The sequence below is a fragment of the Phoca vitulina genome, unplaced genomic scaffold (genome assembly GCF_004348235.1).
Source record: "Phoca vitulina isolate PV1807 unplaced genomic scaffold, GSC_HSeal_1.0 scaffold9, whole genome shotgun sequence".
Lineage (NCBI taxonomy): Eukaryota > Metazoa > Chordata > Mammalia > Carnivora > Phocidae > Phoca > Phoca vitulina.
This window is the reverse complement of record NW_022589712.1, coordinates 27,312,429-27,337,601: the sequence shown is the minus strand read 5'-3', so window position 1 is coordinate 27,337,601 and position 25,173 is coordinate 27,312,429. Positions and strand designations below refer to the sequence as shown.

At 41.0% G+C, this 25,173-nt stretch overlaps 1 protein-coding gene across 1 annotated transcript; it reads right to left on the bottom strand.

The window, feature by feature from the left end:
• Nucleotides 1-1,119: 1,119 nt before the first annotated feature.
• On the bottom strand, nucleotides 1,120-22,741 carry IFNGR1 (interferon gamma receptor 1). The gene is given in 8 exon segments (XM_032407801.1): nucleotides 1,120-1,582; nucleotides 1,585-2,106; nucleotides 3,814-3,941; nucleotides 7,893-8,082; nucleotides 9,583-9,752; nucleotides 11,275-11,438; nucleotides 12,580-12,694; nucleotides 22,517-22,741. Coding segments are annotated over 8 exon segments (1,407 nt in total). The 5' UTR covers nucleotides 22,602-22,741; the 3' UTR covers nucleotides 1,120-1,549.
• Between the last annotated feature and the right edge of the window lie 2,432 nt (nucleotides 22,742-25,173).

Below are 25,173 nucleotides of genomic sequence, written 5' to 3'. Positions count from 1 at the left end.
TTTTCTAACTTGTATGCTTTTGTCTTATTTTTTATAATTTTCATACAGTAGATTAAATTCTGAAAAGAATTTTTTTTTATGAAATATATATACTCATATATTAGTTAAAAAAGCCATGAAGACACTGTTTCCCAAATAAGTGAGTATACTAGTTTCACCAAATCTCACTAGTATTTACTACTACATTTTTTCCCCCACTAATAGAATAAAATAGCACCTCATTTTAATCTGTACTTTTAAGTGAAGGGAAATGTTTCTCCCTGGTTAACTTACTCATAGAAGTTGTATTTTTAAAAAAATTCTTTGGTCAATTAATTCATTTGAATCTTAAAATTACTATCCTCTTAGTAATTCCCAAGAATTCCTTGTGTAATATAGAAATTAACTCTTGGCTTGCCTCTCTTTGGGGACTCTCTCTTCACACCACATGCTTCTCAGGGCTCCCACCTACTCTAATGGCTTTGACCACTGTCTTTATGCTAGAGGACCCCTCAATCCTCACGCTCTACAGAAAATCTGCTCTTTTTCCCCCTCCCCAAACAGCTTGGAACAGTGTTCTGTACACTGAGTGCTAAATATTAAAATACAGACATAAAAGGACCATTTTTAAAGATTACATTGTCTTTAGGACTGTTTTAAAGACTAGATATGAATAATTAGAAAATAATTTTATAGTCTCAATGCATGGAAACAGGCAAATGCATAAAAAATACTAGGTTAACAGCCTGAGTGCTTGAATGAATGAGTACAAAAATGAATTTTAAATATACTTTATTTACAAGTCTCTAAATGAAATGTTCCATGAAAAATATTTACATGTTTCTATTTACATATTCCTTATTAAGTCTATTGATTTGAATTAGATTTTAAATTCAATTTTGGAAAGCTTTCAGGATTTCTTCTGAAAGTGAGCATTTAAAAATACTATATATATAAAAAAAAAAAATACTATATACATAGGGGCGCCTGAATGGCTCAGTCAGTTAAGCATCCAGCTCTTGATTTTGGCTCAGGTTATGGCTTCAGGATCATGAAATCAAGCCCCGCATCAAATTCCGTGCTGGGTGTGGAGCCTGCTTAAGATTTTCTCTCGCTCTCCCTCTGCCCCTCATTCCCCCACTCATGCTCTCATGCTCTATTAAAAAATATATATATATATGTATATATATATTTATATACTGTAGAGTTCCAAAAACAAATACCAAGCTGAGACACAGAAAAGAAAAAAAGTCTATTCTAGGTCTTGGAAGTGATTAGAAAGGACCCTGGGGTATCTCACCTACTATCATAAGAAGCAGGATTCTTAAAAGAGTTTTCACTGTTAACTAACAGCCCACCTAGACGGAAAATTTCAAAAGCCTTTGCAGTTTTCAGACCAAATGTCACAGTGCCAAGGAGCCTCTTGGCAATTTATGTAAACCTAGATACTCTTACTTGGTTAATATCGACACAGACACAATTTCTGAAAGAATGATCCTTTCGTGAAATCAAAGCGGAAAACCTGTTTGGGAAAAGCCGATCCTTCAAAGTTGGCATGTCTTCGTTGCCCTTAGGAAAACTCTTTGGAATCTGCCGTCAGTCTAGATAACCAATCAAGGATTCCTTAGCACTTTCGTCCACAAGCAGATCCACTAACACATGCGGCTTGTCGTAACCAAAGGAGGTGGTAGTGTTTCTCAGCACCACGCACTCCTGTCCTTCGGTCTTTATTTCGGTTTTATTATTTGGGGGAAATTCTGAGTCAGATAAGAAGCTGTCGGATTCCACAACGCCACTATCAGAACCATTTCTGGAGTGATAGGAGTTTAAGGTGACGACACAGGGTTCAGACTGGTTACTATTTGGATGGACAGAATTCTCTCTCATTCCTGGGGTCAGAGGACTACCAGGAGCCACGTCAGAAGTATTTTCTTCAGTGGTCACCACTTGTATTTCACTGGAAACGTCTTCTCGGTGTTCCGTTTTTCCTAGGTTGTCTTCAGTGGGCGTACCAAGTGTTGCTGGAGACAACTGCTCATTTTCTGGGGCAATCGGTTGGTAGGTGATGGGTGATATACATTTTGATTCAGATTTTGTCTCTGAAGAGGCATTTTTTACCACAGATAGCTAAGGGAAGAGAAACCAATGATTAAAAATAATAAATTATTAAACTTAAGTGCACATCCTTAAGAAGACATGGTCCAAGGGTAATGGACAATGAAATATACCACTAAATGGCAGATTTATGGTAACAATATAATAGCACCTGGTGGTTGCCTCTTCTTGCTTTTTAATGAAAATATACTATATTAAGTGCAAGTGTTTTTAGGATTTTTAAAAAGTCATCCCCCATCTAATTAGTATGTGTTGCTTTTTCTCCATTACCTCCACACGTATGCACGTTACATTTGTAACGGGAGTATACCTACTTATATAATATTTTCACCATTCGCCTTCATAATTATAATTTTTATTAGAATTTTCACTGCCTCATATAATTTCTTTATACTGATGATTAAAGTAATTTCTCCAACAGTACATTTTGAAGTCTTTCAAATTTTTACTATATATAGAACATGTTGAAGTGAGTATCTTTTTACTTATGAAGATTTTTTTTTAAAGAATAAATTCTTAAAAGTAAAATTACTAAGTCACAGGCTGTGGCTTTATTTACGGCACTACTACACTCTATACCCATTAAATGCTTCCCTTCCCGCCAGGGCTGTATTACTTTTACCAGTATACACCAGTTTTACTACTACCGGTACTACTGGATATTCAGGTTTATTTTTCCTTCTCTAGTAGGTATAAAGTTGCATACTGCAAGGCTGCTTTGTGCTTGCTTACTTATCCTTAATTAGTAAGGACAAATACTATACTTCATACATGAATTATCTACTACTGATAGTTTTTATTCACTTCACCAAAGGTAGTGTTTTCAAAACAAATTGAAATGTGTCCTTTGCATGTTATAGATATTATTCCTATCCTATTTCATTCAAACAATTACCACCCTGTTAGCTGTATATGTTCTTTTCATCATACAAAGGCTTTTAAATGTTGACATTAAAAGGTCAAATTGCCGGGGCGCCTGCGTGACTCAGTCAGTTAAGCATCCGACTCTTGATTTTGGCTCAGGTCATGATCGTGGGGTCCTAGGATCGAGCCCAGCATCAGGTTCCGTGCTCAGCGGGGAATCTGCTTGAGGATTTCTCTCCCTCTCCCTCTGCTCCTCCCCCTGCTTATGCTGTCTCTCTCTCTCTCCCTCTCTCAAATAAATAAATAAATCTTTTTAAAAAAATGCCAAATTTCTGGTCTCACTTGTGGCCATCTTTCCTTCTACGCTCCAACCATAATGGTGTTTCTGTATTTTAGGATTTTCAAAAGCCATGCTTTCTTGATGCTGGGCTTTAGCACATACTGTCCCTTAGTACCTGGATAAACTCCTGTCTGCCCTCTAGACGCTCAAACATCACTGCCTCTGGAAAGGCCACAATGAAGCCCCATCCCCCAAAGGTGGACAAAGTCCTCATTGGCATGGATGTAAACCTCTGTGTTTGAACATTGTACACCCACTGAATACTTTTCTTCTCCCACTAAACTTTAAGCTCCTTAACAGACTTATCCAATTATGCTCTTGTTCCGTGCATAAAAAAGTACACGATGTGTAGTAAAAATTATGTGGTTTTGGATGTGTGGTAGATTGAGTGATTTAGGATAGGTGACATGCTGCTGAACATCATTCTACCTAAAAAAAATTTAAGAAAATTATCAAAAAGGTCCAAATAAACACTTTAGTGTACATAATTAAAGAAAAATATTTAAATATGTTACCAAGGACTTGGGTAACATGATGCTCTCCTTCTTACACGGATTCATCTTCTTAGTGTAACAACAGACAAATACCAGGATAAGTACTAGAAAAAGTAGGAGAACAGCAACAATTGGAATCCAAACAGAATCTAAAAAAAAGGGAAAAATCGCAAGTTAGAATTAAGATGGAAATACTACTATATCCATGAAATAGCATGAAGTCTTTAACAGATTTGCTCACTGGGTAATTAGTATGATCAGGGTTGCAAAGAACACTTGCCACAGAAGTTGGGCAAGATGAAAAGAGCTTAGGTACACCTGTCCTAGACACTAAAAGGGCTCTTCCCAGCTCCGCCATTCTCTACCTTCTGCACCTATCCCTCCGTGATACAAAGTGGCTAAAACAGACTTTCATAACAATTTCCTTAAAACCCCCAACATAGGGTGCTTCCAGGGTTGCACTTTCCTCTCCGTTAAAAAGGCAAAAGAAAATTTTAAAAAATCCACCCCTTCAGAAATAAATTCTGACAATGACTATAACTCTTAAAATAGTTTAATCCCACTCCTCAGAATTTTGTTCCATTTTATATTTATTTGAAGATTGCAAATACTTGTGAAGATACACAGACAGACACACAGCACGTACGGACAGGAAAGCTGCACAGCAGTTAGGTGCCCTTAAATGCAAACCAGACATTATAACTTAAAATAAGAAAGATCTGTTTCAGAGCACATAAATCCATCATCACTATTGTGTATTTCGCTCTAATGCTGCTTTTTATTTTCAAAGCACAATCTTCAGTATTCTATTTTCACAGTCCTCTCTTCTAAATTAACACTACTCTACGTATCATGGTGGTGTTTGGCCTCTTTACTGGCATTTTATTACCTTTAATTTCTATTCCAAAGTTACTTTTTTGGAATAGTCACTCTGGAAATGACGACTAAATGAACACGTGTATAACACCTATTACAGGATATGGAAAAAATGAAGTTATTACAACAGCAAAGATAAAATCACTCCCTAACTGAGGCCAGCACTGTTTATTTTTATTTTTTTTAATTTTATTATGTTATGTTAGTCACCATACATCATTGGTTTTTGATGTGGTGATCCACGATCCATTGTTTGCGTATAACACCCAGTGCTCCATGCAGAACGTGCCCTCCTTAATACCCATCACCAGGCTAACCCATCCCCCTATCCCCCTCCCCTCTAGAACCCTCAGTTTGTTTCTCAGAGTCCATAGTCTCTCATGGTTCATCTTTCCCTCCAATTCCCCCCCCAATTTTTCCCTTCCTTCTCCTAATGTCCTCCATTCTATTCCTTATGTTCCACAAATAAGTGAAACCATATGATAATTGACTTTCTCTGCTTGACTTATTTCACTTAGCATAATCTCCTCCAGTCCCAAGATATGGACCCTCAACTCTATGGTCAAATAATCTTTGACAAAGCAGGAAAAAAGACAGTCTCTTCAATGAATGGTGCTGGGAAAATTGGACAGCCACATGAAGAAGAATGAAACTTGACCATTCTCTAACACCATTCACAAAGATAAACTCAAAGTGGATGAAAGACCTCAATGTGAGACAGGAATCCATCAAAATCCTAGAGGAGAACATAGGCAGTAACCTCTTTGACATCGGCCACAGCAACTTCTTTCAAGACACATTTCCAAAAGCTAGTGAAACAAAAGCAAAACTGAACTTCTGGGACTTCATCAATATAAAAAGCTTCTGCACAGCAAAGGAAACAGTCAACAAAACAAAGAGGCAACCCACAGAATGGGAGAAGATATTTGCAAATGACACTACAGATAAAAGGCTGGTATCCAAGATCTGTAAAGAACTTCTCAAACTCAACACCCAAGAAACAAATAATCAAGTCAAAAAGTGGGCAGAAGATATGAAAAGACACTTCTCTGAAGAAGACATACAAATGGCTAACAGACACATGAAAAAATGTTCATCATCATTAGCCATCAGGGAAATCCAAATCAAAACCACACTGAGATACCACCTTACACCAGTTAGAATGGCCAAAATGGACAGGGAGAGAAACAACAAATGTTGGAGAGGTTGTGGAGAAAGGGGAACCCTCTTACACTGTTGGTGGGAATGCAAGTTGGTACAGCCACTTTGGAAAACAGTGTGGAGGTTCCTCAAAAATTTAAAAATAGAGCTACCCTATGGCCCAGCAATTGCACTACTGGGTATTTACCCCAAAGACACAGATGTAGTGGAAAAAAGGGCCATATGCACCCCAACGTTCATAGCAGCAATGTCCGCAACAGCACTGTGTTTAGAACAGGGCACAGGTGGGCAGGGAATACTGCTTCTGGGCCACAGTGCTGCCACCATGTGGCCACAGTACCTGCCCAGTTTATAATTCAGACTTTAAAAAAAAAAATAAATCTGAGGCATTTGCATTATTTCAAATTTTGTGTATTAATTAGGATTTTATTTTTTCAAAATAACACAATGCAAGTTGGCATAATGGGATATTGGCATAATAATGGCATAAAAATGGCATAATAATGCACTGCATTATTTTAAGTCACACACTACTTGAAACCCTCGTTATAATAGCCTAAAAGTTATTAAGTTTCAGACATTTTGGTCTAATTCTTCAGCCTAGATTCCCGTTCTTCAAGAGGATATTTGTCGGGACGCCTGGGTGGCTCAGTCGGTTAGGCCTCTACCTATGGATCAGGTCATGATCCCAGGGCCCTGGGATGGAGTCCCGCATCGGGCTCCCTGCTCAGCGGGGGAGCCTGCTTCCCCCTCTGCCTGCCGCTCCCGCCCTGCTTGTGCTCTCTCTCTGACAAACAAATAAAATCTTTAAAAACAACAACAACAACAAAACAAAAAAGGGAGATATTGTATCATAAAATTTTGGGGGGCGCCTGGGTGGTCCAGTCAGCTAAGTGTCTGACTCGTGGTTTTAGCTCAGGTTGTGATCTCAGGGTTGTGAGACAGAGCCTCACTTCAGGCTCCGTGCTCAGCGTGGAGTCGGCTTGAGATTCTCTCTCCCTCTGCCCCTCCCACTTGTGCTCTCTTCTCTCTAAAATAAATAAATCTTTAAAATAAATAAAAAATATATTCTAAAAACAGCCTCATAATTGGAAAAGATATATATACACAGTTATCAAAGCATGTTATCATAGAGAAAGTCATAAATAATCTGGAAGTCCCAAATTGGGAAACATTAAACAGAATACAAATTCTACATGATGAAACAGTCTACAGAGATTAAAAAATAATATTAATAAAGTATATGAATTAAAATGTAAAGATATTTATAATACATACTTAAAGCAGTACATAAAATTTTATGTACTATACAATACGATTGTGGCTATATAGAAAAAGAGAATGGGATGAGGAAAAAAACCCCAAACTGTAACTAAGTATTTGGATGACAGAACTACAGATAATTTTGATGTCTTTTGGCTTTTTATATTTTATAAATTATCTATAATTAACATTTAAATTTTGTAAGTGCAGAGAACAGGCCAAATTTTTGTTAAGGTACCTGCCACTTGAGAATATCAGTTCTAAAGTTCTATCATATGTATCCCCCCCTACACATACAAAGAAAAGAAAATGAAACAAAATTATTTTTAAGTGTTATAAAAATAACCCATAACCTATCAACATTTATTTTGGATACTAATTTTCAGTGTTTGTCCAGTTCATGTCACACATGCCAATGAATATTTCTGCTATTCAATTTTTAAACTTACCATCCCCACAGAGAACATTCTAATGGATACACAACATCTTACTATAAGGAAATAATAAACTGCTTTATATCACTACGTGTAATCCTGAAATGCAGACATTTAGGCATAGCGTTTTAGGTATTATGTTTTCTTTCTTCCCTGGGTTAAAAGATCATCACACAGCTTTCCAAATCGGTTGTTTTAGATCTCTTAATACCTGAGAAATGAGCTTATTTTTACCTTTGGACTTCTCTGAGAAATGGAACCACTTAATATTTTTAAAAGAACAGGGATTTACTGAAACTGCCTCTTTTCAATTACCCTATTTCAGTTATCCCTCCCTGTATTTAGGAAAAAACAGCAGAAACTTGCCTTCCATGCGGTTATCATCAGAAGTGGTAATACAAAGTTCTTTGGACATCTCAGTTTTAACAGACCAATCTTTTGATTCCCCTTCTGCTGAAATACAGTAGTCAGAATTCAGGGAGGACACCGGGATAACGAGGTGGCACTGAGTCTCATTGCAATCATTTTCATTCTCTACTTTCATTTTATACGTGGTCTGTATGGGGAAAACAACAACAACATTGAAAATGCATTTTAGCATCCATCCAACCAGCCAAAGGACATGCGTCGCCTGTGCCACGGAGCCCCTGAACACACGAAGGTAGGACAGTGGTGCCAGACCTCCAGCAATGTCCCCCAGAGCAGAAAGAAATGTGAGCCACGAGTCCTGCGAAGGGACTATTACACGGAACCAGGAATGATCGAACCACAGAGGTGCCAACAGTGGATGGTGTGAGAAGAGAACTCAAAGTGGAGATGAAATGCCAGCGGAATACTGAAGAATGAGCAGAAAGTTGCCCAAGTAGAGAAGGTGGAGAGGGTGTTCTGGGAAACAGCACGGCACCTTCAGGGAACGAAGAACTAAAAGCAGTTCACCGCTGCACAAATAAAACTTAGGTTGGAAAGAAGAGGGAGACAGGAAGCTGGAAAGGACACAAGCGGCCAAATCACGAAGGCCTGGGAGGCCACGCCGTGAAAGGGGATTTAGATATTATTTTGTAGCTCATAGGGATTTGTGAAGGGATTTTAAGGAGTGAAGGAAGAAGGTTAGATGTGCACTTCAGAAGGACGACTCCACTAAGCATCCAGAGTGATGTTTTAAAATCTAAGTCAGATGCTACTCTTCCTGCTAAAATCGTTCCAGAGACGTAACGCCTTCATGAGAGTAACGTCAAATCTCTCCTGTGCCCCAAGAGATGTGGCCCCCCGTGACCTCTGACCTCATCTGCGCCTGCACTCTGCCCAGTGTGCTTCTGCCAGATTCTTTGTCTGAAACACTCTCCCCATCCAGATCCATGAAGGTCACCTCCTGCCCTCCTCCAGACCTGGTCCAGTAACACCTTCCCTGCTCTGACCACCCTACTGAAGATCACTACTGCCCCCAACCCCGCTGCCCACGCCCCCTCCCTGCTCTGTTTTGCTCCATCCACGAAGCACCGGAGCGGGGTCTGTACTGTTCACTGCTACCTGCTGGTGCCAGGAACACACAGAGCACGCGCCTGACAAATACGATTAAATAAAGCAATGGTGGCGCTGTGGAGAACGGATGGACTAGAATCATTCCAATCCAAGTGTGGTCTGCACACCAGTGCCAGAATGTAAGTATATCCCCACAGCAGAACCGCTAACTTTCTCTTTCAAAAACAAGGATTCCAATCATAGCTTCCTATTATTTTACACCACTACCCATGAGGAAGAAAAGATTAAAATGATCTTTGTCTTACCAGTGGAGAAATAGGAATAAACAGGTTTAAAATCCTAAAATAGGGCCATGCTGTTAAATGAGGCCAAGACAAAACTTAAATGTATTCACCTGCCCAGCATTAGTGATTAACTCCAATCCCAACTCCCCTCAACAACATTTATTTATAGGCAAAATCTATGATCCATAAGTCCTGCCTGAGTGTTCATAAGCATTGTATTTTCATTACACTACATATAGAGAAAACTTATGCTAGCAACAGAAAAACAGAACGAAGGAAATAGAAACACCGACCTTACTTCCATTTATTCTCAAATCCACCGTGTACATGAATATGTGACAATTATTTTCATCATAGATGGGTACTGGCTCTCTTCCACTTATATTAGTTAAAGGGTGAAATATGTCAATGATGATTTGGTTTTCCATCTTTCTGATACCCACTGCAGGTGGTCCGATGTTCCCTGGGAGGGGGGGGAAGGGGAGAAGGGACCCAAAAGAAGCAGAATTAGTACTGCCCCTGGAAATTTATAGCACGTTCCAGAAAACTTCCAAAATCAATCCATCAACGTACTCGCTTGGTTGTTCTAAAGCAGAACCGTGTTTAAACCATTCCACAAAGATCTAGACGATATTCTAAATGTCCTTAATAAAGAAATATTAAATTAATCTCAAGCAGGAAGTATTTTTATCTAAACTCCTCTTTAACAGCTTCAATGCACTTCTCGTGCTAAAGGTAAACAGTTGGGTCACGAATCCTGTTAAAAAACGTTGACCTAACAGAAGCTCTCTTAAGTAATTCTTCCTTTTTCTGTGGGTCTGCAGATTAGAAAGAAAACCTATTCTCTAAAAAATGTTTCAGAAAAGGCATTTTAGTTACTTTTGAACACTCACTGAAACTCTCTGTATCGCCAATACCAATGGATGTCTGGCATGAAGGAAGGCTCTGAGGAAAGTTTGCCAAGTACAATGAATTTTTATGGTGCAAATCAAAACTAGACATTCATTCAACAAATATTTATTATGTGTCACCGATGCTTGAGACTTTGTTGGTGAGCCATTTACCTATTCTTCACGTATTTATTGCACACTTACTATGTGCCAGTCAGGTCTATGTTTATTTGCTAATTTATCCTCAGGGCCTGGTATACTTTCTAGCACACAGGATGCCCGTGATAAATCTGTATGGGAAAAATCTGATATACAGCTGGTATAGTTAACAGATGACAGGCATGGACTCTGGGACATAAAATTATTTCAAGCCAAGTAGAGGAAGGGCCTGTAAGTAGGCACAATCCGAAAAGCAGGAGCAGAAGCAAGGCCGTGGTGGATGAAACCAAGCGTGGAGGCTGAACAAGGAAGGAAGTGAAGGTGGAGGGCAAGGCACAAGGCCGAGAACACGAGGGAGGAGTCAAGTGACTAATTGCTTCTTTACCCACGAGTGAGGGTGTGAGAGCTACAGGGTAGGATTTCAGTTAGAGAAGGGGGATTGGCAATGAAGATTTTGGAGCTTGAGGTGATAACTAAGATCAGGTATACCGCAGGAATGCGCTGCTGGCAGGAGAAAGGGCTAAAAAAAATCACTGGGGTTGAGGAGATTCTAGAAATCTAAAATTAGTTAATGTATTAAGTTGGTATATAAAATTCCCAGAGGCCTTGGGGACGAGGCACAGGGTGGAAGAGGGAGAGCTGTCCTCAGTGAGTGTAACTCAGCAGGGAGTGTTGCGAGGAGAGTGGGGAGAAGGCCACCACAGAGTCCACCTGGGCAGCACTGATCCGTGCTTGCGGGGAGTGGAACTGTAATGGTCTAGAAGTGGCAAAGTGATGGGTACCTCTTAGCCCTATTTTGTGGGGCTTGGGGAAAGAGGAAGAAATGCCTTTGGCATTGTGATAACTCTTAGCAAGTGCTAATAAAAGCAAATACGTACAGAAGACATGGGTAAGTATTTTCAAAGTTAACATTTCAAATTTAAAAGTTCTACTCACCTTGTTTACATAAAATAAATTCTTTTGACTCTACATAGGCTGATTCTTTTTGTCCAAGCCTAGCTTTAATTCTGGCCCAGAGAGAAAGCGATGGATCATTGATTACAGAGAAGATATTACAGTAATGATGAGAAGTATTGCAGGCATCGATCCATATCGCTTCCCTAAAACAAAGAGGGATAAAGAAGCACAACCGTAACTTTTACTGTTAATATATAAACTTGATCATCTCTGTCTCTGCTTTGCTTTTCATTTACAGCATGGAGCTGGGAGAAAGAGCTGAACAAGAATAGGATGGAGAAGCCAGACAAAGTAGGAAGTCCTAACTCTGGTTAGAAGTACTATAAATTCCTTTACAATAAAGAGGCTCAATTCAAAATACAACACCTGAACAAAGTACATTCCACATACGATTTTTAAAAATCTGATCTTTAAATAACTCTAGATTCTATTAACATAAATAATCATTACTTGACTGCAGAATCTAACGCATTACAAAGACTCCTGACATTTGTCGAAAATTTTTTTGAAATTTTTATCTTTCTATTCAACAATACATTCACTATGGAAAGTAAGAGGACATCATTATTTTTTTTTAAGATTTTATTTAGTTATGAGGGAGAGAGAGAGAGAAAGAGAGAGAGTGTGAGTGTAGGAACAGTAGAAGAAGGACAAGCAAACTCCATGCTGAGAGTAGAGCCCAACGTGGGGCTGGATCCCAGGACCCCGAGACCACGACCTGAGCTGAAACCAAGAGTTGGATGCCCAACCAACTGAGCCACCCAGGCGCTCCGACATCATTACTTTTAATACAGAACTGTAAGTTTTATTTGTCATGCCTTTCAAAAATCTCTAATTCCTGGTGTGCCTGGGTGGCTCAGTCGGTTCAGTGTCTGACTCTTGATTTGGGGGCAGGTCATGATCTCAGGGTCCTGGGACTGAGTCCCATGTTGAGCTCCCTGCTCAGTGGGGAGTCTGCTGGAGGAATCTCTCTCTCTCTCTCCCCCTCCCTGCCCCCCAATAGCATGCACACACGCTCATTCCCTCTCTCTCAAATAAATAAATCTTTTAAAAGGTCTTGAAAGTTAGACTCCTCTACTTCAATTTTGACGGGAACAAGAACTAAGAGGCAGGAAGTACTCTGAAAATAAATAATTTGCATCCTTAGCACTTCTGGAAGTCTACAAGCAGTTTAAGAAGTTCTGCCACGTGGGAAAGAAAGACGATGGGAAAAAACACAAAGTTATGGAAAGTACAGAGACCTAGACAAAAACAGAATAAAAAAGATGAGAGAGTAACACTTACCCATAGTTCTTTACCTGTACAGTAAAAACAGGGGTCTGTGGCATGGTTGGGTAGTCCCAAAATACGACAGTATTAAAGTTATAGGCCTCAAATTTAATATTGGTTGGTATCGGCACTGTAAGAGATTCAAAAAGTAAAATGGACAATTGTAAGAAACTCATATTAATATTAGAAAACTTTATAAGGAGCCTAGTTAGCCAAATATGTATTTTGAAGTAGAATTCACCAGGACAAATACCATAATTATTTAAATTGAGATTTATAAAAATTAATTTTATTGGAAAATGTATAGTGTTCTGACCCATTTTAAATTCCTGAAACAACATTGTAGTATGAGAGAAATACAAATATAGTAGAGGCAATCAATCCCTATTATGTTTTAGGGGTTTTTATAAATAAATTCGCTACCTGTTGTAATAATCATGCTCAATTCATTTAATCACTAGAATTTCCTGTATTTGATACCACAGATCGCCTTCAAAGGCTAGTGGAGAACTGGCTACCCCCCAGCGATGGTCAATTTCATTCTAAAATACCCTATAGGCTGGAAGCCCTCTGCCTGGTATCATCACACACCTCAGCACCTTTTCTGTAACACAGGAATATAAGCCTAAGCCGACCACCTTGTCAGTTTCATTAACATTTTGCTCTCTGGAGTGTGCAGGGCTTTTTACAAAACACACTCAATATTCTTGCCTTTGCTCTTTTAAACCATTTCAGAAACCATCTACTGAGGGTGCCTGAGTGGCTCAGTTGTTAAGCGTCTGCCTTTGGCTCAGGTCATGATCCCAGGGTCCTGGGATCGAGTCCCACATCGGGCTCCCTGCTCAGTGGGAAGCCTGCTTCTCCCTCTCCCACTCCCCCTGCTTGTGTTCCTTCTCTCACTGTGTCTCTCTCTGTCAAATAAGTAAATAAATAAAATCTTAAAAAAAAAAAAGAAAACGTCTACTGAGCTGTGAGTCACACGAGAGAATGGGCAGAAGTCACTTTAACATCTTGTAACAGTTATTAAAAGTGGCCATTTACTCCCCTGCTTAGGGGCAAAGGCTGCTGTCCACCACCCCTTGGGAAACACTCACACACATACATCTCCATTTCTCCTTTTCTCTCTCTCTCCCTCCTTCTTTCCATCCCTTCCTTCCCTTGTTTATGAATGAAGATGAAGATATAGAGTTGGCGATATGACCCCAACTTCAAGATTATTCAATCCTACCTATCTGAAAACCATTAAACGTAATTTACAATTACAATGAAAATAAATGAATGAATGGCAATGCGGTCAGGTACAGTGACTTGCAAACATATCATCAGCCTCAAAAACTCTGAGAGAGCCAAAAGCTGTGGGTTTTTTTTTTTAAGTTCCCCAGCACAGGGCACCTGGGTGGCTCAGTTGGTTAGGCATCCGGCTCTTGATTTAGGCTCAGGTCATGATCTCAGGGTCCTGGGATCGAGCCCCACATCTGGCTCTACGCTCTGTGCTCAGCGGGGAGTCTGCTTGAGATTCTCTTTCTCCCTTTGCACTTGTCCCTAGTGCTCTCTCTCTCTCTCAAATAAATATTTTAAAAAATATAAAAGTAAAAAAAATAAAAGTTCCCCAGCTGATAATGATGATTACTTGGGATTATATAAACTGGACTGCTCTAAGAAAAATATTCCCTGGGTTGGAGATTAAGAAATGTGGGTTCTTTCCTGACTATACGATTAGTCATTTCAGATTTCCTAATCTGATATGTGAGGTGTTAATTTCACATACATACGGTATTTGCTTACTGTTGAAGGAAACACCTACTATATTTTCTCCCAAAGCAAAAACTCCAATATTCAAACCCAAACTGGTGCATTGCTTTAATTTACAATTATTTAACACTCGTATTATCTTTTTAAGGCAGAACACAGATTCAGAATTATTTAGGGAAAAAATATGAACTTGTGGACAATTAAATTCTACTGCCTTTTTCCTCCCTTTTCTGGTTACTTTTTTCCTTTGTATCAGTGGTTTTCAATAGGAAGCGATTTTTGTCTTGCAGGGGACATTTGGCACTGTCTAGAGACATTTTTGGTTCTCACAACTGGGTGATGGTGGTAGGCTGCTGCTGGCATCTCCAGAATAGAGGCCAAGGTTGCTAAGTATTCTAATAAATGCACAGGATAGCTCTCCACATTTTGGCAGTCCAAAATGCCAACAGCACTAAAGGTGAGGAACCCTGCTTCATATGTTCACGACTTTAGGAATTTTTTATTATTATTTAGGAGGAAAAACTGACTTAAAAACAGATTTTTTTTTTTTTTGATAAACCAATATATTTCATAGCTTTTCCACATAGCTTTGGATACTGCCCGACTGTCTAACTTCTGTAACTACTTATCAAAGCAATGTGACAATTTGTGCCAAAAGGTTGAGATTATGAAGCTGGGAGGATGTCTCACAGATTCAAATGCTACATGCTTATAATATGCTCTTTCTGCAGCCAGTGATCAGACACCTACAAGTTTTCTATTTACTGTTCCTGAAATACTGCTGATAGCTGTTGGGACCTAGCATCTTTGGTTCTCTAAGCAATTTCCTTGCAGGTGAGCCAGAAACCACTGGTCTTGGCAGATTTAGCCCTGGTTCTTCTCTTTTGGTTTTGGTAGAGTTCCCATTGCCTTACTTAGCAGGGTGTACTGAGGCTTCCTTCTTCTAGGTTTCTTTAGATATGTTTTCGTCTGTTTGCACCTCAACTTCATGAAACGACCTACTCTCAAACAGCTTATAGTCTGTGAGGAGGAAATACAAGGTACCACCCTCATCCCCCAGGTTCAAGTCAACATCAATATCAAATAACATTCACATAGGGGCACCTGGGTGGCTCAGTCAGTTAAGCATCTGACCTTCGGCTCAGGTCATGATCCCAAGGTCCTGGGATCAATCCCTATGGCCCCCTGCCCCATCCCCTGCTCATGCTTGCTTGCGTGTGTGTGCTCTCTCTCTCTCTCTCTCAAATAAAATCTTTAGTAAAAAATAATAATATTCACACAGATAAACATTATTTTCAACCAGATGAGAGGAACCTGATGCTAAGAAAACTCACAATGAATGCGAACTTCTCTCAAAAGCCATCTCTTAACTTTAGCATCTTTTGCCTCTCCAGAGGCTGAGAATTTTCAAACCTTCTGGTCCTAGTTCCTTTTTGTTTAACAGTCCTTCTCTTGGTTACTCTTTCTAGTCTTGAATTTTAACTACAAGAAGCAAGAAGAAACCACGTGGCACCTTCAGCACTGCTTGGCAACCTCCCCACTAGGTCTAGAAACTCACCAGGCACATTTCCTACTCTTCCTGTTACCAAAGGCAACAGTGTTGCTAAACTTACTGCCTCTGGTAACAAGGACCTGCCTTCTTCCAGTTTCCAGTAATGAGGAGTTCTTCACTGCCTTTTAAGTCTCTTTAAAAAAAAAAAATTATTCCCAAAAGGAATGACTTTTTAATTGTATAGACTCGGGCTGAGATTCCTGTATTTGAGGAAAAGGCATATAGAATATTAAATAAAGTGCATTTACATTTAAGAAGAGGTTACTGAATCATAGTTATAAAACCACAAAGTAGACGTGCACATTAGATTAGTTTTTAATGTGAATCAAATGATGTTTCCCATAATTTAAGTTAAAGCTTGACCTGGTTAGATTAGAACTAGGGCTTAAATCACAGCTTTCAAAGCAATCAAGACAGGTCGTGGGAGGAGGAGGTTTCAATGGATACTAACAGACTTTACCGTTCTATTAAAGGAGAAACTTTGAATATATACACCAAAGGATGTAGCCTGTGGTTTTACTACTACCAGAAGAGAAACCATGTGGTTATTACACATCTACCTTTGTCACTTTTTGCAAAACTCACATGATAAATAGACAGGAGTAATTTTCTACTGTTTCAGAATTTTGTGACCTAAAGTTTAAATTGTTTTATACTCAAATTAAAATAATTAAGGCTTACAGAAAACTTCCATCCAAAATAAATTTACCTATGTCAATAAAAATATGTGTAGAATAGCAAGAAAGGATTATCTGTGGAGTTTAAGGAAAGATCCTACTAGAGTATCTCATCAAATCAAATAATCTTACAGATTTCTCCATCTCTTGAAAATGATACAGATAGTTTTCTGTAACTCATGTTGTTTTGGAAATGAGTTCCGTTATTTGGTGCATGCTACCTAGAATAAACATTCACTTTTCAAATCTGCTTCTCAGAATGTCTCTAGAACAGCTGAGGCTTTAACAAAACCAAACACAGTAAAGAACAATCAGTTTTTTATAACACTCTACAATGCGGGGGGGTGGGGGGTGGGAAGGAGAGTTCTGGTTACAACCGTTTCCTCTTGATAAACTGGGAGAGACAGGATATGAAAAAAGAGCAAGGAAGAGGACAGAAAAACTGATGAAGATCAGTATGTGAGGTGAGGAAGCAAACCTCAGCCAGAAAGAACAGCTCTGTTGTAACTGCTGGTGAAGCAAGGAACTACAGACATCTCCAGATTTCCTCTGCATGGATGATGACCGGGGTACGGGCTGCCCCGTGTCCTCCATCCCATAACCACCAAGGGCACCTGTGCCTCTACTACAAAAGGGACAGCCACAGAAGTTCTTCCCCAATTTTAACATAATCGCCTACAAAGGCTGTATAAAAGATAGGTACATCTACCAGAGCAGAGCTCTGGGGTCTGCAGACACCATCCGACAATCTGCTTACCCACCTCTCTATGGGAAAGGACTAAGGATAAAGGGGCCAGCAATCAAATTGTGTCAGGGCATTCTAAGCCATCTGACACCACAGCTCAAAAAGAAATGCTCCAAATTAAAGCATTCAGACCCTTTTGTGAATGAACAACTCAGAGAAAAGCTCTAACACCTTTCCCCTAGTGAAAGATGCAGGTAGGGCCATGGGTATGTTTACAAAGGTTTCTTCTTTCATTGCAAACTGAGAAATGGCATGAGAAATCCAGGGAGGAAAAGGGGGAAATACCAAACCAAGACTTCTGCAATTTTTTTTTCTGAATAGATTTATGATCACAATCTACACCTCCTGTAATGGTTTTATAGTGTTGATAAAATAGTTATTTTCTTAATGCCTTCCAAATTTTTCTCTTAGCAAGCAGCGGTGTCTTCTAGATTTAAGATGAATAAAGACATTTTGAGAATTCTTGTACATGTTTCAAATGTTCATACAAGTTTTTTCATTAAAACACTTCAATATTTTCCAGCTTTCAATCGTCCATCACTTTGTGAGATGAATACAAAAATCTATTTTCTACTTCTATTATTTTCTTATACCTTTAGAAGAGATTCAGAGCTAAGGGTTCAAATAATAAAATTATTATCATAAATAATAAAATAATAAATTATTACTTTCCATAAAGTAGTTCCTTAGCTGGGTCACAACTGTTACTATGTCTGCAGTCTTCTCTTCTTCCTGTTTGTCTTCAGGATTTATTCTGATTTTATCACTCACTCTCTTAAGTTGTGGAGCCCAGAATATAACAGACATGAATGAAATATTTTCCTTCCTCTTTTTTTAAAGAGATGGACATATCAAATAGTGGCTTATGCTGAATTTGTAATTAACTAAAATCCCCCCAGATCTTTTACTCAAACCACCAAGTTAGAGCTTATCCAATAAACATCTGCTTAGCTACTTTCTGACCTAAAATGCAGGATTTTTATATGTGCTCCTATTTATTCAATTTTATCTAGTTGGGACCAGACCCACCTAGTCCCTGAGAGAAGTCATTTCTCAAGACTAATTCCCATTTGGACTAATTCACTCCAAGTTGAGAAATGGTTGAGAAATAGGAACTGAAAAACTAGAGTCTTTTTCAGTCTATGAAAAACAGGGGAAAGGTAGAAGAACAAGTTAGTTGCTGAATCTATTTTAAATTTCTCATACTGATTTGGATGAGTTTTTTTTTTTTTTTTTTTTACTAAAGATGTTTTTTGAACCTTGGTCAGCCTGTAGATTAACCTGAGTCTTTTTTTGTTTTTGTTTTTGTTTTTTTGTTTTTTTAATTTTTTTATTGTTATGTTAGAGTTTTTTTTTTTAAAGGCACCACAATCTCTCATATACAACCACAACAATTTAATATTTTAAAATATATTTGTTAAAATAAGTAACAATGAACATCATTGAATGGTGATCACTAATGTGTAGATTAAACATTTACTACAAGACAAGCAATGCGCTCCATTGTTACGTAATGCCCCAACGAACCAACACAAACCATTCTAGGAGGGAGGTGATATTATTATACATATCTTTACCGATGAACGAACAAAGGCTTAGAGAAGCTATTTAAAGACTCGGCAGTCTATAAAGGTTTGTTGGTTTTAGTTAAGAAAAGCTACTTAGGCATCATTTTTGTGATAGTTCAACAAAATAAGAAAATGACCTCCTATATTAATAGGAATTGGAAATGATTATTTTCTGATGACTTCACAAGCATCTAATTCAAGTAGTTTTGCCTGATTTATTATACTATCACAATTATATGATGACCTCTTCAAAATCTGAACAATGCATTAAAGGAAATCATTTCTTTGGAATGGACATGACTGAAATGGCTATCGGAAAAGAGACTTGCTCCACTTTATCAGTGGACAAGGCAACTTGAGAGCCCCACATCTATGTGAGAAAGTACAGTGTGCTCTTGAGTATTACTAATGCCCAGAGTGGAAGAGCAAACAGCAAGAAGGCAGACACTGCTTCACTTAAAAATATATATATATTGCTTTTATAGGTAAAACTGGATGAAAAGCGAAATATCCGATTATTAGACAGCACACATGGGTTTATTTTCCCTATCCATTCACTAAGAAATACTAACAAAAGCCCATCACTGTGGCACGATACATTCCCAACCACTCGGACTTTGCAGAGACTGACTATGTTCTCTTGCCTGCTTCCCTGTTCCCACCAGGTTCCCTCATCTAAGATGAATGATCAAGCACACAGTGAAAGCCAGCACTGTAAGAACTAACACACCGAGGGCCTAGTCGATGTCAGGCACTAGCGAGACAAGGAAGCCAGCCAAGGGCCAGAAGCAGGTTGTCCTTGAGGGTGTTCCCTCAAGGAGACTTTATACTTTAAACTAACTTTAAAAGCATAGGGAACACAACACAAGCTAGAGAAATACACTGAAAAGTCTAGACAAATGTATTGAAAATGCACTGAAAAAAGGCGGGGGGGGGGGTCACTGGCACTTGTGTTCACAAAATGCTGGAGTACAAAAGGCCACAGTAGATGTTCCCATGGGAGCAGACAGGCACTACTCCCAGAGCTGGCTTCAAGGATGTGCAAACTGTGTAATCCCAAGAGGCCCCACATTGTTCTAGGTGTTGGCAATACAAACATTTCTGCTTTCAGGGATCATGATTATGTAGCTAAGTTACTAAGCCCTAGGCACCGCTGTTGACTTATCACATCTCATTTTCACAACAGCCAGGATCTCCATTAATGGATGAGAAATCAAGGCACAAAGAGGTCTGCCCAGTTTGTACAGAGGTCACTGCTACTCAGTAGGGAGCCGGAAGCTGGGCTCCGGAGTCCAAGTTCTTGACCGCTCTGCAGACTGCCATTACCTAGAGCAAGTTAGTCATCTACAAGGCCAATTGCAGCACATTGTGGTAAGAGCCTGGACTTCTGCACAGGCTGCTGGAAATCAAGCTAGGGGTACCTGGCTTAGGAGGACCCTGTCTGCACTCAGAAGGGCATGGCACATGGTTCTAATGCTCTACCTAAACCAGGAATCTGAGCCATCCTCTTCCCACACCCAGTCACTAACTCCTGCTGACTCTGCCTTTTAAATGTTCTTCAAACTGTCCTCTCTTCTGCATTTAAACTGCCATTTTCATTGACTCATCCCAACTTAAGCAGTTAACTTAACTGGCCTCCTTCCTTCGAGTCTACCCCCAAACTATTGTGTAAGATGAATGAATGGTCTTTCTAAATGGCCTCACCGATCCCGCATAAAATCATTTCTCCTCTTCAAATAATCCACTGACCACCCACCAAGCAGAGCAAGGTAGAGTGAACATCCTTACTTTGGTGGCCTAGCACCTGTACTTCCTTCAGGAATAGTTCTCTTCTGGAAACTCCCCTACCGCCACCTCCCGCAACATGGTCCTTCCCCAGCAAGCTGGTGCCTGACCCAGGGGTGCCAATCAGAGCCCTCTCCTGGGGTTTTGTTAGCATGGCGGAAGCTGCAAGATGCAAAGCCCAAAAGCTGTCCACATCCATGATTCCTGCCAAGTAGGAAAAGCTGTCCACACCCAGAGTCGGTAATAAGAAATAGTCTTTGCACTTTTGAGTGACTGGTTCAGCTTTCTGAGGCCCAGGTGGTATCTCTACCTTTCTAACTCTTGCTTGGATTCTCTAAGCCAATAAATCCCCCAATTTGCCTATATTGGCTAATGTTATGTTGCTGTCCTTTGCTGTTTGTTACACATGACAAGGCACTTCATTTACTGGGTTCCTACCTCTCTACCTATCTTATCTCCCCTTGTATCCTCACACACATATTCTACAATGAAACCCTGAGTATTCCACTAATTCAACATGCTGTTTCACACCTCTCCCTCTGCTCACACAAGTCTCTCTGTACCTCTAGCTCCAACTCTGGGGTTATTACCTTTCTCTGTGAAGTCCTTCCTGATTCCCCTGGTCATACCCAGGGACCTCTATCTTGCTTTTCCAGTAGCCTATGCGAAAGTCCAGGCTCTTATCACAATGTACTGCAATTGCCCTTGTAGATGACTAACTTGCTCTAGGTAATGGCAGTCTGCAGAGTGGTTAACCTGAACTCTGGAGCCCAACTGCAGGCTCCCTTACTGAGTAGCAATGACTGCTCTACGAACGGGGCAGACCTCCTTGTGCCTCGATTTCTCATCCATTAATGGAGATACCGGTTGTTGAGAAAATGAGATGTGATAAGTTAACAGCGGTGCCTAGGGCTTAGTAACTGTTAGCTATATAATCGTGATCCTTGAAAGCAGAAACTGAGTAACTCCCATTTTTGTATTCTCAACATCTGGAACAATGTCTGTCCCAAGGAAAGACTAAGTATTTGTCTGCTTTCCTCTTAAAGAGCAAGCCAAAGGACAGGTGGATATGAATGCAGCACCCCTAACTGGAGCACACAGACGAAGTCATAATATAGACGTTCGGACCCAGATTTTGCCAAGGATGCAGAAGGCGGGGCCTCCCCGACCCCTGCCAGGCAACTGCTAACTGTGGATACTGAGCACTCAAGACTGAGGGGTTTCTGATGCTTTAGGTTTAACCCTCTTGCAGAAGAGATTCACGGATTTCACTGGGGCTCCTAATCACCATGACAACCGAGCTTTGGAAACCGTATTCCCTGCATTTATTTCCGGGGAAATCTCAGTGAGCAGGCGGAACTAACAAGCTCCGAGGAACTAAGCTAAGAGATGTAGAGCCTGACAAACCTGCTCCCGAGTGCACGCCGCACGGCTGCCAGACTTAGACGTAAGATGACCAATCCCTGCCACTTAAGGATTCTCATAATGGGGGGAGAACAACTTCTCTCTTAAGGATTTTGGGTTTACCCTAAAAATATTTAAGTCACGAGCGCTGGCCACACTGTCCAAATGCTGACCGAGAAACTCACTTAGTTAAAAATGAATTAAAAGAACTGGAAGACCGAGAGGCTGTTTTGTCGTTTCGGCAACAACGGAAGAGCCGAGAGAAAGGGAACTGAAGTCCGCTGACCGCGGACGCCAGGAGTGGCCTTCCCCGCGGCCGCCCACGCAGACGTCCCGCGGGCTCCGGGAACCCCGCGCTAGGTCCCGGGTCAACGAGGACGCGACGCCGCGGGGCCGTGCTTCCAGACCCGGGCGACTCCCTCCCCAGTCCCATCCCCAGCCGGCCGCCGCCCCCCTACGAGCGACGTACCCGAAGACAGCTCCAGATCCGCGGGGCTCATCTCAGCCCAGCTCCCCGCCTGCAAGACGAGGAGGAGCAGAAGTTGCAGAGCCATGCTGCCCGGGGTTGACTCAGGGTGCGGCCCTGAGAGAATGCGGGCGTCCAGCCTGGAGCCGGAGCCTCGCGTCACTTCCGGACCAGCGAACCAGCGCTCCAAGGGGAGGCCGGGTGTGCACGCAGAGTCGGGGCCAGGGCGGGGAGGCGGGGCCAGGGCAGGGAGGTGGGGCCAGAGCCGTGAGGCGGGGCCAGGACGGGGAGGCGGGGACAGAGCCGTTAGGCGTGGTCAGGGCATGATCCCGGGGCTGGAGGCTGGGAACCGGGACGTGAGCGGCTGGGAACTGGGACGTGAGCGGGCAGACGGGAACAGGGACTGCCAAACCGGGCGTTGGCTGGGAGGCAAGACTAGGACGGGAAGGCCAGGAGAGGCCGGCTTCAAGGGCTCCTGGAGGCGTTAAGAGCGTGAAAGTCGGTGGTCGTGACAAGGGCTCACAGGTATATGAGGAACTTGGATCCAAAGGTTAGGTTCTTTCGATTTGGCAACACCTTCCACGATTCTTCTTCCTGTTTTTACAGTGTTCAGGGGTTGCAGAACTTTTCCTGAGGCCGCAACCGAGCCACGATCCTTACTTTAACCCTGTTAGACTTCGCCATCAAGGCGTCTGGAAGCCTGAGAGTTTAGAACAGGAAGAACCCTAAATGCCTTCTCTAATCCTGCATTTGTGTTTGAGGACACTAAAGCTTCAGCGGTGAAACGGTTTGTGCAGACTTCCACAGCCTACATAGAACTGGCTTGGCCAAGAACTACTTCATCCTTGGAGGAAAAGCAACTTGTGTTATCTTTTCAGTGATTAAGGATCACGTAGCGATTTATTAAGCAGCCTCTCATCGTGTGATCTGCCCTCTTTCCTCCCTGACCATATTACTCTGCATTTCTCACATTCCTGTTCAGCCAAATGGCCTCTGCCTTCCTAGAGCACTCCAGGCTTGTGCTCAGATATGTATACGGCTAACTACCTCACCTGCCTCAAGTATCTTCTTATCATGGCTCTGCAGAAATTTGAAATCACAACCCAGCTTCTCTCACCTTACCTTATCCTGCCCTACTAATTTTTCATGGCACTTTCCTTATCCCACACGCTCTGATAACGCGCCTATCGATGTTTATTTTCTCCTCCTTCTGGAATGTAAGCTCCATCACCCTGAAATCTTTGGCACTTGGTTGGTATTTGTTGAATAAAGGAATGCATGATTATGCTAGCATTAAGCAAAATTTTAAGGAGAAAAAAGTTAAGATGCTGTACAAACTAGAAAGGAATTATTAACAGGATCTTTTTTTTATATTAATAAATCTCTTACCTCAGTACTTCTGAAACTTCAATGAACATATGAACCACTTGAGGATCTTGTTAAAATGCAGATTCTAATTCAATTGGTCTGATTCAGTTGGGCCTTGAGACTCTGCATTTGTAACAATATACAGAGAAGGCCAGTGCCATTGGCTCTAAGACCACACTTTGAATAGGGATGCTTTACCTCTATCTAGACCAAGTTTTGGGGAATACCTTGGTATTTATGATGCCCACTGTCTTTGTTCAGGCTGCTTTAACAAAATACCACAGACTGAGTAGCTTATAAGCAACAGAATTTCATTTCCCGAAGTCTGGAGGCTTGAAGTCAAAGATCAAAGTGCCAGCATTATCAGGTGAGGGCTGCCTTCTGGGTTGAAGACTTCTAGTTGTGCCCTCACATGATGGGAGAGGGAGTGAGCTCTCTGGAGCCTCTTTTACAAGGGTGCTAATCCAATTCATGACGTTTCCATCAAGACTTAAGCATTTCCCAAAGGCCACATTTCCTAATACCATCCCCCTTGGGAGTTAGAATTTCAACATATGAATTTTGGGGGGACACAAACATTCAAACAATAGCACTCATACATGAAAGGCGCCTAGTCATTGCAAGAATGCCAGGATGAATAAGAACTGATCTTTGCTGGAGTAGGACAGAACATAATATTTAATTCAGTTCAGTAGGGGCTCCTGGGTGGCTCAGTCGTTAAGCGTCTGCCTTCGGCTCAGGTCATGATCCCAGGGTCCTGGGATCGAGCCCCACATCGGGCTCCCTGCTCAGCGGGAAGCCTGCTTCTTCCTCTCCTGCTCCTCCTGCTTGTGTTCCCTCTCTGGCTGTCTCTCTCTGTCAAATAAATAAATAAATAAATAAATTGAATTCAGTTAAGTAAACATTTTTTAGTAGCCATCACAGGGTGGGTTACCCATGAGGTCGACTCTGCAGGGGCGGTTAGCACATAAGACATGCTGTTATGTGCTCTTGGGATCAACCTCTGTGAAAGGAGGTGGAAGAAATAGAATTGAGCAGAGGGAGAGACTGATCTGTGATGTCATCCTAACAAAGGCTTCAGCTGACCCCTTGGAACTGGGATAGTCTTTTAGAGGTATCATGAGTTGATATGAGTGGATGGCCCTTCAACTCCCAACATTGATTTGTCATTGGATACAAACCACCCCTGAAAGGGGACATGATTTGGGCTTCTCCATTACTTTAACTGAGGCATTATCCAAAGAATGCTGATAGTTAAGGGTTTTTACCAGCAGTACTCCCAACAGCAAAGA